The 13,737-nt window shown below is 42.8% G+C and overlaps 1 protein-coding gene across 2 annotated transcripts in view; it reads right to left on the reverse strand.

The window, feature by feature from the left end:
* Positions 1-13,737, reverse strand: part of plb1 (phospholipase B1) — a 234,932-nt gene that overhangs the window by 43,631 nt on the left and 177,564 nt on the right. For both annotated transcript variants that reach the window (XM_068019539.1, XM_068019548.1), the window contains exons 44-46: positions 11,412-11,483; positions 9,162-9,239; positions 900-960 (exon numbers count right to left, since the gene is read on the reverse strand). In XM_068019539.1, the coding sequence (XP_067875640.1) occupies positions 900-960; positions 9,162-9,239; positions 11,412-11,483 (211 nt within the window). The remainder of the gene's footprint in view (positions 1-899; positions 961-9,161; positions 9,240-11,411; positions 11,484-13,737) is intronic.

Below are 13,737 nucleotides of genomic sequence, written 5' to 3' on the forward strand. Positions count from 1 at the left end.
TCACTCCCAGGTATACGTTATTCTATATATAAATCATCTGAACCCCTCGATTAGATTCCAGTCTGTAATCACTCCCGGGTATCCATTATTCTATATATAAATCATCTGAACCCCTCGATTAGATTCCAGTCTGTAATCATTCCCGGGTATCCATTATTCTATATATAAACCATCTGAACCCCTCGATTAGATTCCAGTCTGTAATCATTCCCGGGTATCCATTATTCTATATATAAATCATCTGAACCCCTCGATTAGATTCCAGTCTGTAATCACTCCCGGGTATCCATTATTCTATATATAAATCATCTGAACCCCTCGATTAGATTCCAGTCTGTAATCACTCCCGGGTATCCATTATTCTATATATAAACCATCTGAACCCCTCGATTAGATTCCAGTCTGTAATCACTCCCAGGTATACGTTATTCTATATATAAATCATCTGAACCCCTCGATTAGATTCCAGTCTGTAATCACTCCCGGGTATCCATTATTCTATATATAAACCATCTGAACCCCTCGATTAGATTCCAGTCTGTAATCATTCCCAGATATCTAGTCTTCTATATAAAAACCATACGAATCCTTTACAATGAAAGAAAAATACAGCGGATGCTGAAAATTTGAAATAAAAACAGAAAGTGCTGGAAATACTCCCAGGTCTGGCAGCATCTTGGAGAGAGAAGCAGAGTTAACAGTTCAGGTCAGTGACCTTTCCTCAGAACATTTATTTAGGTTATTTTTATGTGATATCTCCCAGATAGCCATTATCCCCTGCTCAGTCCAATCGGTGCCGGAAGTAACTGAACTTTGACCTCATAAGGTTGCATAAATATGAAAGCCAATACAAAAATAGGTAAATATGGAAAAAGATAACTAAATCAGCTTTTACTGACCTGATGTCGGTACAGTTTCTGACGGTAGGTTTTCTGAACAGGAGAGATCACTGCCCCAATTCTGAAAGAAAATGTACCACTAACTTAGGAATGTCCAATGATTCAGGTGCTTGTACTATGTAGTTGCTAAAGCCATTCATTAGGCTTGACAGACCATATCATTCACTGGTCAAAATCAAAAGTTCACATGGGGTTAGGGACAATTTATTAGCTTGGATAGAGGAAACAGAAAGGCGGGATAAATGGGTCTTTTTCTGGTTGGCAAGATGTAACTAGTGGGGTGCCACAGGATTCAGTCCTCGGGCCCCAACTATTTACAATCTATATTAATGACTTGGATGCAGGGATAGAAGGTACTATGGCCAAATTTGCAGATGACACTAAAATAGGTGGGACAGTAAGTTGCAATAAAGAAATAAGAAATCTACAAATGGATATGGATAGATTAGATAAATGGGCCAAAATTTGGCAGATGGATTTTAATGTGGATAAGTGTGAGGTTATTCATTTTGGTTGGAAGAATAGAAAGACAAATTATTATCTAAATGGAGAGAAACTTCAGAGTGCTTCGGTGCAGAGGGATCTGGGTGTCCTCGTGCATTAATCGCTGAAAACTAGTTTGCAGGTACAGCAGGTAATAAGGAAGGCAAATGGAATTTTGACATTTATTGCTCAAGGAATAGAGTATAAAAGTAGGGAAGTGTTGCTATAACTGTACAAGGCATTAGTGAGACCGCACCTGGAGTATTGCGTACAGTTTTGGTCCCCTTACTTGAGAAAGGATGTAATTGCATTGGAGGCAGTTCAGAGGAGGTTCATTAGATTGATTCCAGAGATGAGGGGTTTGTCTTATGAAGAGGGATTGAGCAGTTTGGGCCTTTACTCTCTGGAGTTTAGAAGAATGAGAGGAGATCTAATTGAGGTATATAAGATGATTAAGGGGATAGACAAAGTAGACGTAGAGAGTATGTTTCCTCTTGTGGGGCAATCTAGAACAAGAGGTCATAGTTTTAGGATAAGGGGTAGCAGATTTAAAACAGAGATGAGGAGAAATTACTTCTCTCAAAGGGTCGTGAGTCTGTGGAATTCACTACCCAGAGTGCGGTGGATGCTGGAACATTGAGTAAATTTAAGGAGGAGATAGACAGATTTTTAATTAGAAATGGGTTGAAGGGTTATGGAGAATGGGCAGGAAAGTGGAGTTGAGGCCGAGATGAGATCAGCCATGATAGTATTGAATGGCGGAGCAGGCTCGAGAGGCTGAATTGCCTACTCCTGCTCCTAGTTCTTGTGTTCTTATGTAACATCTTTTGTGGAGATGGTTGTATCTTGCACGAATCTATCCCAATGTAGGTCACAAGTCCACTGCTTCATATAACCTCTGTGGTGATTTCCATCACTTCTTTGGAATGAATATCAAGACTGTACTATTCATATTAATAAACTTTGAGGGGGTCAACTAGGGAATAGGAGCTAGCTGCTGGTATAATTTACTTGCTTTTTCAGAAGGCTTTTGATTAACTGTCATGAGAGTGACTTTTAAAAACATTTAAGGTTTAGAATTAGTGGAAAATTAAACTGTTGAATTTTACCTCTGACAAAGGAACTTGTTTGGCCATTGTTCGGGACGCTACACATAAAGGAAAAATTCCCAAAACCTTTTTCTGCAACTGTTCTGTATCTTTTACTTCACTTGATTTTTCGGTGACTACTGGAGAAGTTCCTTCGGCCCAGGAATAGGTCAACTCCGGCTACTGGTAAACTATGCATAAATTCTACAGTTACCGTTTTAGACATTAGGTCACACTCCAGATGCACCCGATACAAAGGTACGGGTATATATTCCCTGCCAATACCATTGACCAAAACCTTGGCATTCAGTGCACTCTCTGGTGGAAAAGTTATGCCTTTCCCCAGCAAAAGAGTTTGGGTGGCTCCTGCATCCCTCAGTATAACTATAGGTTTACCTGCCTGACTTGAGGGATAAGGAATTACTTTTCCTTTTGACAAGAATTCCCTATAACTCTCAGGAATCTTATTCACAAACCCTGCACTCACAGCAGTTTTTGTACTTGGTCTTACAGATGCAGTCAGAGCTACAGCCTGATCTGTCATACACTCGATCAGGTTCCCTTTCTCTACATTGACTTTGTGTACCCCAACAAGTCCCATAGGGTTATCCCGCAACATCCAGAATTCTGCACGAAGCTGTATCACCTTGTGACAATGGTAACACTTAGGCTTGCGGACTTCACTTCCACCCTCAGCATCTCCCTTTCGAGCCTGAGGAGGAGATGCCAGGCATAGCCAGCTGTCCCTTCTTGTCCCCGACTACTTGCCTCCCACCTTCTATCCTTCTCAGGTTTGTGGGAGTGACGGACAAAGGGTTTGGGCTTATAAACAAACTCAATCATCAGCAATTTCAGCTGCTGGTTTGGCTGTTGATGCTTGGCTTCTTACAATGGGAGAGAGTGAAGTTTTAAATTCTTCCAGGAGAATTAATTTCCTAATGTTCTCATATGTGGCCTCTACCTTTAGTGCCTACATCCAATGATCAAAATTAATTGGCTTTACCCTCTCAAATTCTATATAAGTCTACCCAGCCAATCTCCAGAGGTTCTGGAATTTCTGCCGGTAAGCTTCAGGGACCAACTCATAAGCAGCGAGAATAGCCTTTTTTGCCATCTCATAATCTGCCGAAGCCTCCTCAGAAAGCATGGCATAAACTTCATGAGCTCTGCCCATCAACCTGCTTTGCATAAGCTGTGTCCAGCTTTACTTCGGCCACTTCATCTGTCTGGCTATCTTTTCAAAAGAAATGAAAAATGGCTCTACGTCTCTTTCCTCACACTTTGGGAGGGCTTGTACAAATTTAAACAGCTCTCCACAGGGTCCTGGGCTGGAGTCAGATCTTTCCTCACCACAATTTTCCTTGGCCACTCTTTTGACTTAGTTCTAGCTTTTTCACTTCAAATTCCTTTTCTTCTCTTTCTCTTTGAAATGCTTGCCCTTTCCTCTCTGTCAATTTCAAATTTTTTCATTGTCAATTCTCTTTCCTGTTCAAGCCTACGTTTTTCCATTTCTTTTTCTTTGTCAAGTTCAAGCTGCATCAGCAACCGAATTTTAGCTAATGCAACTGCACTATCATCTGGTTCACCTTTTACTTCTTACACTTTCAAATGCTGTGCTATTACTTCAATTATGTTTTCTTAACTCTAACTCCAATTTTCCTTCTAATGCTATTAGATTAACCTTGGTTAAGTTTCTCAAATCACTCAGGGATAAGTCCTCCATCTCCAGAAATGTTGTAGCTATTGACCAAGACATTCCGGTAGTGTAAATTTTATGCTAATGTACAAGAAACCTTTCCTTTTCCTCTTTTCAATTATTATTACCACACTTACAATTGCACGTTGTCAGCTTTTGGGTTATCTCGCACAGAGCCCCCAATTATATGTTACGACTGAGATGGGAGGAGTGCACTGTCTTTTCTTGTCCCACTTCTCCACAGGTCACAACATATATTTTTTAAAATGTTTACCCAGTTGCCAATTCGGTCAATCATATACTCTACTCTTTATCCCAGAATAAAATACACCAACCAGGTTTCTTTAATTTACAACAAAGTTATCAGTTTATTAAAAAACAAGACTTATCTAGTAATGAAGCAAAGTATTAACTCACAGATTGAAATATGAAAGTTCCCTTTTAAAATACCCCACACACAAACTCACACACACACTGAAAAAAAATTCCCTCTGCAGAGCTCTATTACAAAAAAGACAAGAAAGAATACTTTGACCAAATACTTGCTAATACTTGAAGAAAAGAAAAGATAGAACATAGAACATTACAGCGCAGTACAGGCCCTTCAGCCCTCGATGTTGCGCCGACCTGTGAAACCATCTGACCTACACTATTCCATTTTCATCCATATGTCTATCCAATGACCACTTAAATGCCCTTAAAGTTGGCGAGTCTACTACTGTTGCAGGCAGGGCGTTCCACGCCCCTACTACTCTCTGTGTAAAGAAACTACCTCTGACATCTGTCCTATATCTATCACCCCTCAACTTAAAGCTATGTCCCCTCGTGTTTGCCATCACTATCCACCCTGTCCAACCCTCTGATTATCTTATATGTCTCTATTAAGTCACCTCTTCTCCTCCTTCTCTCTAACGAAAACAACCTCAAGTCCCTCAGCCTTTCCTCCTAAGACCTTCCCTCCATACCAGGCAACATCCTAGTAAATCTCCTCTGCACCTTTTCCAAAGCTTCCACATCCTTCCTATAATGCGGTGACCAGAACTGCACGCAATACTCCAGGTGCGGCCGCACCAGAGTTCTGTACAGCTGCAGCATGACCTCGTGGCTCCTAAACTCGATCCCCCTACTAATAAAAGCTAACACACCATATGCCTTCTTAACAGCTCTATTAACCTGGGTGGCAACTTTCAGGGATTTATGTACATGGACACCAAGATCTCTCTGCTCATCTACACTACCAAGAATCTTCCCATTAGCCCAGTACTCTGCATTCCTGTTACTCCTTCCAAAGTGAATCACCTCACACTTTTCCGCATTAAACTCCATTTGCCATCTCTCAGCCCAGCTCTGCAGCCTATCTATGTCCCTCTGTAACCAACAACATCCTTCGGCACTATCCACAACTCCACCGACCTTCGTGTCATCCGCAAATTTATTAACCCACCCTTCTACACACTCATCCAGGTCATTTATAAAAATGACAAACAGCAGTGGCCCCAAAACAGATCCTTGCGGTACACCACTAGAAACTGTACTCCAGGATGAACATTTACCATCAACCACCACCCTCTGTCTTCTTTCAGCTAGCCAATTTCTACTCCCCTTCTTGAACAAGGGGACAACATTTGCTATCCTCCAGTCTTCCGGCACTAATTCACCTTCAATCCCATACTTCTGCATTTTCTGCAATAGCCTACCGTGGGGAACTTTATCAAACGCCTTACTGAAATCCATATACACCACATCCACGGCTTTACCCTCATCCACCTGTTTGGTCACCTTCTCGAAAAACTCAATAAGGTTTGTGAGGCACGACCTTCCCTTCACAAAACCGTGCTGACTATCTCTAATGAACTTATTCTTTTCAAGATGATTATAAATCCTATCTCTTATAACCTTTTCCAACATTTTACCCACAACCGAAGTAAGGCTCACAGGTCTATAATTACCAGGGCTGTCTCTACTCCCCTTCTTGAACAAGGGGACAACATTTGCTATCCTCCAGTCTTCCGGCACTATTCCTGTCGACAATGACAACATAAAAATCAAGGACAAAGGCTCTGCAATCTCCTCCCTGGCTTCCCAGAGAATCCTAGGATAAATCCCATCTGGCCCAGGGGACTTATCTATTTTCACACTTTCCAAAATTGCCAACACCTCCTCCTTGTGAACCTCAATCTCATCTAGCCTAGTAGTCTGTATCTCAGTATTCTCCTCGACAACATTTTCTTTCTCCACTGTAAATACTGACGAAAAATATTCATTTAACACTTCCCCTATCTCCTCCGATTCCACACACAACTTCCCACTACTATCCTTGATTGGCCCTAACCTATCTCCAGTCATTCTTTTATTCCTGATATACCTATAGAAAGCCTTAGGGTTTTCTTTGATCCTATCCGCCAATGACTTCTCGTGTCCTCTCCTTGCTCTTCTTATCTCTCCCTTTAGATCCTTCCTGGCTAGCTTGTAACTCTCAAGCGCCCTAACTGAGCCTTCACGTCTCATCCTAACATAAGCCTTCTTCTTCCTCTTGACAAGCGCTTCAACTTCTTTAGTAAACCACGGCTCCCTCGCTCGACAACTTCCTCCCTGCCTGACAGGTACATACTTATCAAGGACACGCAGTAGCTGCTCCTTGAATAAGCTCCACATTTCGATTGTGCCCATCGCTAAGGTAAACCTAACCGAATTGTGATCACTATCACCAAAGTGCTCACCAACTTCTAAATCTAACACCTGGCCGGGTTCATTACCCAGTACCAAATCCAATGTGGCATCGCCCCTGGTTGGCCTGTCTACATACTGTGTCAGAAAACCCTCCTGCACACACTGGACAAAAACAGACCCATCTAAAGTACTCGAACTATAGTATTTCCAGTCAATATTTGGAAAGTTAAAGTCCCCCATAACCACTACCCTGTTACTCTCGCTCCTGTCAAGAATCATCTTTGCTATCCTTTCCTCTACATCTCTGGAACTATTTGGAGGTCTATAGAAAACTCCCAACAGGGTGACCTCTCCTCTCCTGTTTCTAACCTCGGCCCAGACTACCTCAGTAGACGAGTCCTCAAATGTCCTTTCTGCCGCTGTAATACTTTCCTTGATTGACAATGCCACACCCCCCCCCTCTTTTACCCTCTTCTCTGTTCTTAGCGAAACATCTAAATCCCGGAACCCGCAACATCCATTCCTGTCCCTGCTCTACCCATGTCTCTGAAATGGCCACAACATCGAGATCCCAGGTACCAACCCATGCTGCAAGCTCACCCACCTTATTCCGGATGCTCCTGGCGTTGAAGTAGACACATTTTAAACCAAGCTCTTGCTTGCCAGTGCCCTCTTGTGTCCTTATAACCTTATCCCTGACCTCACTACTCTCAACATCCGGCAAACTGGAACTACAATTTAGGTTCCCATCCCCCTGCTGAATTAGTTTAAACCCCCCCGAAGAGCATTAGCAAATCTCCTCCCCAGGATATTGGTACCCCTCTGGTTCAGGTGAAGACCATTCTGTTTGTAGAGGTCCCACCTACCCCAGAAAGAGCCCCAATTATCCAGGAAACCAAAACCCTATGAAAGGGTGTCAGTTATTCCTTTTGGTCTGGCATCTGGGTACACAGAGACGGGTCACTGGGATCTTTTCTGGAGCAGTTCATTCTGGAAATGTCAAGAATTAATCTGGTAGGCTTTCCAGGAGAAATGTGGCACCAAGGGATTCCACAATCACACTCTGGTTTTGCAGGGTTTTTTCAAAAACAGGAGGAAAGAGGAACTGACACACTGGACCTCTCAAGGTTTCATAGAAAGGTGCAAGAAAGATGAACTGCGGTTTCTTTCTTGGCAGGTTGATCATCAACTACTTTTCAAACACTGTCCACACCCCAAACTGAACCAAAACAATATCTCTGAAGCAAAACCCCAAACAGCAGGTCAGAACCTCCTGACGACTCTCACTCTTAACATGTCACTTCTCTGTAAACATCTTCCCCGGGTCAACAAGGTTTCTGTTGTTTATTGAACTTAAAGCACATGATTTCCAGCAAAGGTTGTTTTCAAACAACATCTCAAGTGTCCTTTCAGTGTACTTTGCAAAAAACACATCCATGGAATCTTTTCAGTTTTAAAACACAAGTCCTCAAAAAAAATTAAAAATGGAAGCACCTTCACAACACACTCAGGAAGCTCAACACTATCCAGGACAAAGCAGCCCACTTGATTGACACATTATTCACCACCTTAAACATTCACTCCCTTTACTGCCGATGCACAGTGGCAGCAGTGTGTACCATCTACTAGATGCACTGCAGCAACTCACTGAGGCTCCTTCAACAGCACCTTACAAATCCACGACCTGTACCACCTAGAAGGACAAGGGCAGCAGATGCATGGGAACACCACCACCTGCAAGTTCCCTTCCAAGCCACACACCATCCTGACTTGGAACTATATCACCGTTCCTTCACTGTCGTTGGGCCAAAATTATGGAACTCCCTTCATAACAGCACTGTGGGTGTACCTACACCCCAAGGACTGCAGCGGTTCAAGAGGACAGTTCACACCAACCTTCCAAGGGCAATTGGGGATGGGCAATGAATGCTGGCCGAGCCAGCGATGCCCACATCCCATGAACAAATAAAAAAAAATGTTCACAGAAGCGATTATTGGTTCTTAGACAGACAGACAGAGTTGCATTTATATGGCGCCTTTCATCACCACTGGACGATTCAAAGAACGTTACAGCAATCAAGAACTTTTTGAAGTGTAATCACTGTTGTAATGCAGTCTATTATCGATCACTTGTAATTAAAGCTAAATAATACGGTAAGGATAATTCTGATAATATCTGCTGACAACACCATGCTTTTTGGTTGTTATGGTTTTTACTGATAATTGTTAAATAGTTTCAGAGTTCTCTGCTCCCCCCACCACAATAATTAATTTATTACAATGACAGGTATTGCAAAATGTACAGCCATTTAATGAAGAGATTACCTCAGGGGGTTTGACAGTTGGATCCAAACCTTGGTAAGTATAGTTGCTATTCTTGAAAGTTCTAAGAAAGGGTTGATCCTGTAATGGAATGAAGAAATACAAATTGCCTCATGAATCCTTTTAACTGTAGAAATAAATGCAACAAAACATTATTAATATAAATTCTGAAATAGTGATATCTCATTACAACAAATGCAGCCTCCCCCTCTCCTGGAGATTGCTTTACTGTATTTATTTCCATTGTTAAGACTTTTGTCCTTCAGTTTAAACCCCAGTACCTGTATAAAAATGTTTTCTGGATCACTTTTACAGAACTCATTCATGTAACAAATACTTTGGGGCTAAGTTTAACGTTGGACCATGGTGCAAAATGAACAATATCATTTTGGCCATCCATTATACAAAGATGGTTTACCTTCCTTGGATAATAGGTGCTAAATCACTACACCCATCTTGCGCCTCTGATCACCATTGGACCCAACTTTCACTGATTTGACCCACAGGGCAGAGGCCCAGTATGTTTGACAGCTGGGCCTCCAGTTGGGCAAGGAGCTGGTCACTGGTGGCTGCAGCAGCAGGTACGTGCGCACCAGGAATGGGGGAATCAACTGGGTGTGGGGGGCAGGAGGTGGACCTGGGTGTGGGGAGGTCGACTGGAGGAGGAGGCATAGGGTGGTGTGATCTCAGGTGAGTGTCTGAGTGGGGGTGGAGGGAACACTAGGTCACATGGTGCATGGGGTATCCAAAGCTTCGAACGGTGGAGGGGGAATCGGAGGCCTTGCCGGGGTTCAGGGCCTGATTGTGGGAGTTAAGGTCGGAGGCCTCACTGGGAGGGGTGGGGAGGTTGCAGACTTCAGGTGAAGGCCGTTGTTGGGGTGGGCGGCAATCGTGACGATTCCTCAAGCAGGCACCTGGTGCAATGTTAAATATGATAATGAGGCTGTAAGTGAGGACTTGGTGGATTCAGGCTCCTAGATTCACCAAGTCCTCTCCCTGAAGAAGCTGCATAACAATGAGGCTCGCAGCCTCATTATCATACTTAACGTTGCACCTTGGATCAGGATGGTCACCCGCCCACCTTCTGGCCTCAGTTAAAGCCAAAAATGGGCGGGTTGAAGGTGAGTTTGGGTCTGGAAACAGATTTCTGAGTCTTTAACCCCTCACTCTATCCAGACCTGCTAAGTTAAAATTCATCCCTTTTTGCCAACGGTCCATGTTTTGCTAAAGCAAAGAATTGCAGATGCTGGAAATCTGAAATAAAAACAGAAAATGCTGGAAATACTCAGAAGGTCAGGCAGCATCTGTGGAGAGAAAAACAGAGTTAACGCTTCAGGTCAATGCCCTTTTGTCAGAAACAATGATTGTTTCCACCACTTTATGTCTTTGGTCCAGCTAGGGAGAGTTAATATAAGTACACTATCTCCCTGTGATAAGGCATGCAGCTAATATCTTCTATTTCTCATCTATGTGCTGCCCTTTAACACTATCCATAAGGATGGACTCAGCTTGTGAATGTGTTGCCACTCATAGATAAGGTACAACTTCCCAACTTCAATCTTAAGATTACGGCCATCATTTTCAATCTAGCCAATAAATCCACAGCGCAGCTTCCTAATTAATCCGGCTTCCCAGTTCCTCCCTCAGTCTAAATCCAAGAGCGGGCAACTTCACAGTCATTTCTGTAACTGAGCTGAGTTTTAGACTTCTTATCGACCCCATCACCATGTCTTCAGAAACTCCAGAATGAATGTCTAACATGACCTAACAGCTCCAACCTGCACAACTCCAACTCTGCTACCCAAACCTTATCCTGTACTTAGCTCTGCTCACCCTTGTCCCCACCAACCTTCGCTGGTTCTTTTCCCCATTTTATTGATTTCAAAATCCTCGTCCTTATTTACAAATCCATCACGGTCTTGCTCCACCCAACTTGCCCAACTCTTCTACCACAATATCCCAGCTCATACCACTCCATACTGCAGAACATCAGGGCCATGCCACTGGAGTTTCCACAAAGACATTTTCAATTTAAGCTCATCCTTGACACATCAGCAAGGGGGAATGATTTCTCTGGTCACTTTATGCAACAACATTCTAAATGTGTCCATGAAGATTTCCTCAGGCAGAAAAATTCACATATTCGTTTTGAACATGAAAGTGCCAGACAGAAAAAATATTCCTGCACATGTTCACAATGTTGCTACATTGTCACTCCACCGCCACCCCCACAGCAACATGTACAATTCTTACCTGGGATGGGCAACTCAGGGAGATATTTGCTGTGACATCTTGAAGATCAGATTTCTCACCAACAGGTTGTAACTGGGAAATAAAAAAAGCACAGATACATTTTTTTGCTCAACATGAATGTGATTTATTTTCTCTCCTCTTTATGTCTCCCTGTGCATTCTCAGAGTAAGGTGGTGGTCCAGTAGGTTTGGTGGTAGAGTTGGCTTTGGCACTGCCGGTTGGTGGGATGTCAAACTTGAGATTTGGACAACTTGGCAGGAAGAGGGTTGAACTGGGAATTGGAGAATGCCAACACGCTTAGTCCAAAGGCCATGCCGGGGCCCCGGAGTGACTTGTAGGTCAAACCCGGAGGCAGAAGCCTGGTGACAGAGGTTCCTGGGAGTGAAATGGAGGCGGTCCTCCAAAGCATTGTTGGCCAACCTCAAATAATTGCAGGGATCGGGAACCCTTCACCTGAATCACATTCAGTTTAACATTAATCGGAAAGATGGCATCTCAGACAATGCAGCACTCCATTAATATTGCATTGACATGCCAGCCTGGATTATGTGGTCAAATTGGGGTTCAAACCTGTATCTATTTGGTAAAGGATTTCTCCCGTGCGGTTGGCACTGTGCATGACCCGTGTGGTCTAGGCTCAAATTTGTGTCTGGATCTGAATGATGTCATTGGACCCTGACTTTTGAATATTTATGAGGCCCTCGCTCTGGTAGTTCAAATAACGGCCAGCGGGAGTGTGGGGCAAATACTGCTGACAGCATGGCTCAGTTGTTAGTACTCTCGCCCCTGACCCAGAAGGCTGTGGGTTTAGGATGCACTCCAGAGACTAGCACTTCAGTGTATTACTGAAGGAATGCTGCACTGTCACGGTATTAATGTGGAATTAAATCAGCTTTCTCTTCTGATGTGAGTCTGTACTGATCCGGAGTTTGGGAGTTATCAGGTTTCATTAAGGAAATTCATGTTGGATTCATCTGGATTGATATATGAATCTGACTTACTTTTTGTAAACTAAGTGAGAAAATTCAGATTTAGGTGGCATCAAATTTCCTTCTCCCACAATTATTTATTGCAACTCCCTGCATTGGTTAATACTGCAACTGCTCCTCTTGATACTGTTGTAAAATGCATTGCAGAACCCTGAGCCCCCTGCAAATGTGGAAGGCTAGGCAACCACCTCAGAATTCAAATAATCTATCTGTTGCTTGCTGTGGCTATGTAATTGTAACAATAAGAGATGTGTTTGCTGATCTGTTGTAATATTTGTTCCTTTTTGTCTTACTGCTGCTAATAATTCCTATTACCATGGTAATGACACCTGTAATCTCAAGACCGCTTATATGTGATGGAAAACAAATAGCATGGGGTCTAGTCAATTGGACATATTGTCATGGCTCCCTGCTGTCCTTATATAACCATGTAGCAGTGAGAGGCTGTTAATAGGGGTGATTGTTTAGTATTGAGTTGTCAACAGGACACTGACAAGTTCATGGATGTGTGAGCAATTTATATTAGATTCAGTCAAAGGCCAGACGGAGCTTTGTATTACGGTCATAAAAGATTCTAGTCCTAGATTCCCCAACCAGAGGAAATAGTTTCTTCCTATCTACCCTATCAGTTCCCCTTAATATCATCTACACTTCAATCAAATCACCCCTTAATTTTCTAAATTCCAGGGAATACAACCCCAGTTTGTGCAATCTCCTTGGAATTTAACCCTTGGAATCCAGGTATCATTCTAATAATCTACGCTGCACTTCCTCCAAGGTTAATGTATTCTTCCTGGTGCCCAGCACTGAACACGGATCAGGTGTGATCGAAAGCATGACTTCTATCCCCTTGTATTTTGATCCTGTCGATATAGAGATTACATACATTCCAAAATAGACAGAAACAGTCAACAAATGATTCCCATGCTATGATCCCAGAAACAAAAGATAACAGCAGTAGATGACATGTCTTCTGACGAAGGTATACAAGAACAGCTACACAAACTGCTGACAATAACAGCTTTGAATTGAAAAGACCTATTTCTACTGAAAGGCCTGCAAATTTGTACTTTCTCACAGTTGGCAATCATGAATACAGGTAAAATTCGATGTTTAACTTCTTTTGTTCATATATTTCATCTCTGAATTTTTATTCCTCTTTTTGCATCAGCCATGGCTCAGTTGGGAGCATTCTCACTTCAGAGTCAGTACAGAACCACTCCCGATGCTCATGCACAAATACTTAGATTGACACTCCAGTGCAGTACTGAGGGAGTGCTGCACTGTTGGAGGTTCCGTCTTTTGGATGAAATGTTAAACTGAGGCTCCCTCTGCCT

The sequence above is a fragment of the Heterodontus francisci genome, chromosome 3, assembly GCF_036365525.1.
Source record: "Heterodontus francisci isolate sHetFra1 chromosome 3, sHetFra1.hap1, whole genome shotgun sequence".
Taxonomy (NCBI): domain Eukaryota; kingdom Metazoa; phylum Chordata; class Chondrichthyes; order Heterodontiformes; family Heterodontidae; genus Heterodontus; species Heterodontus francisci.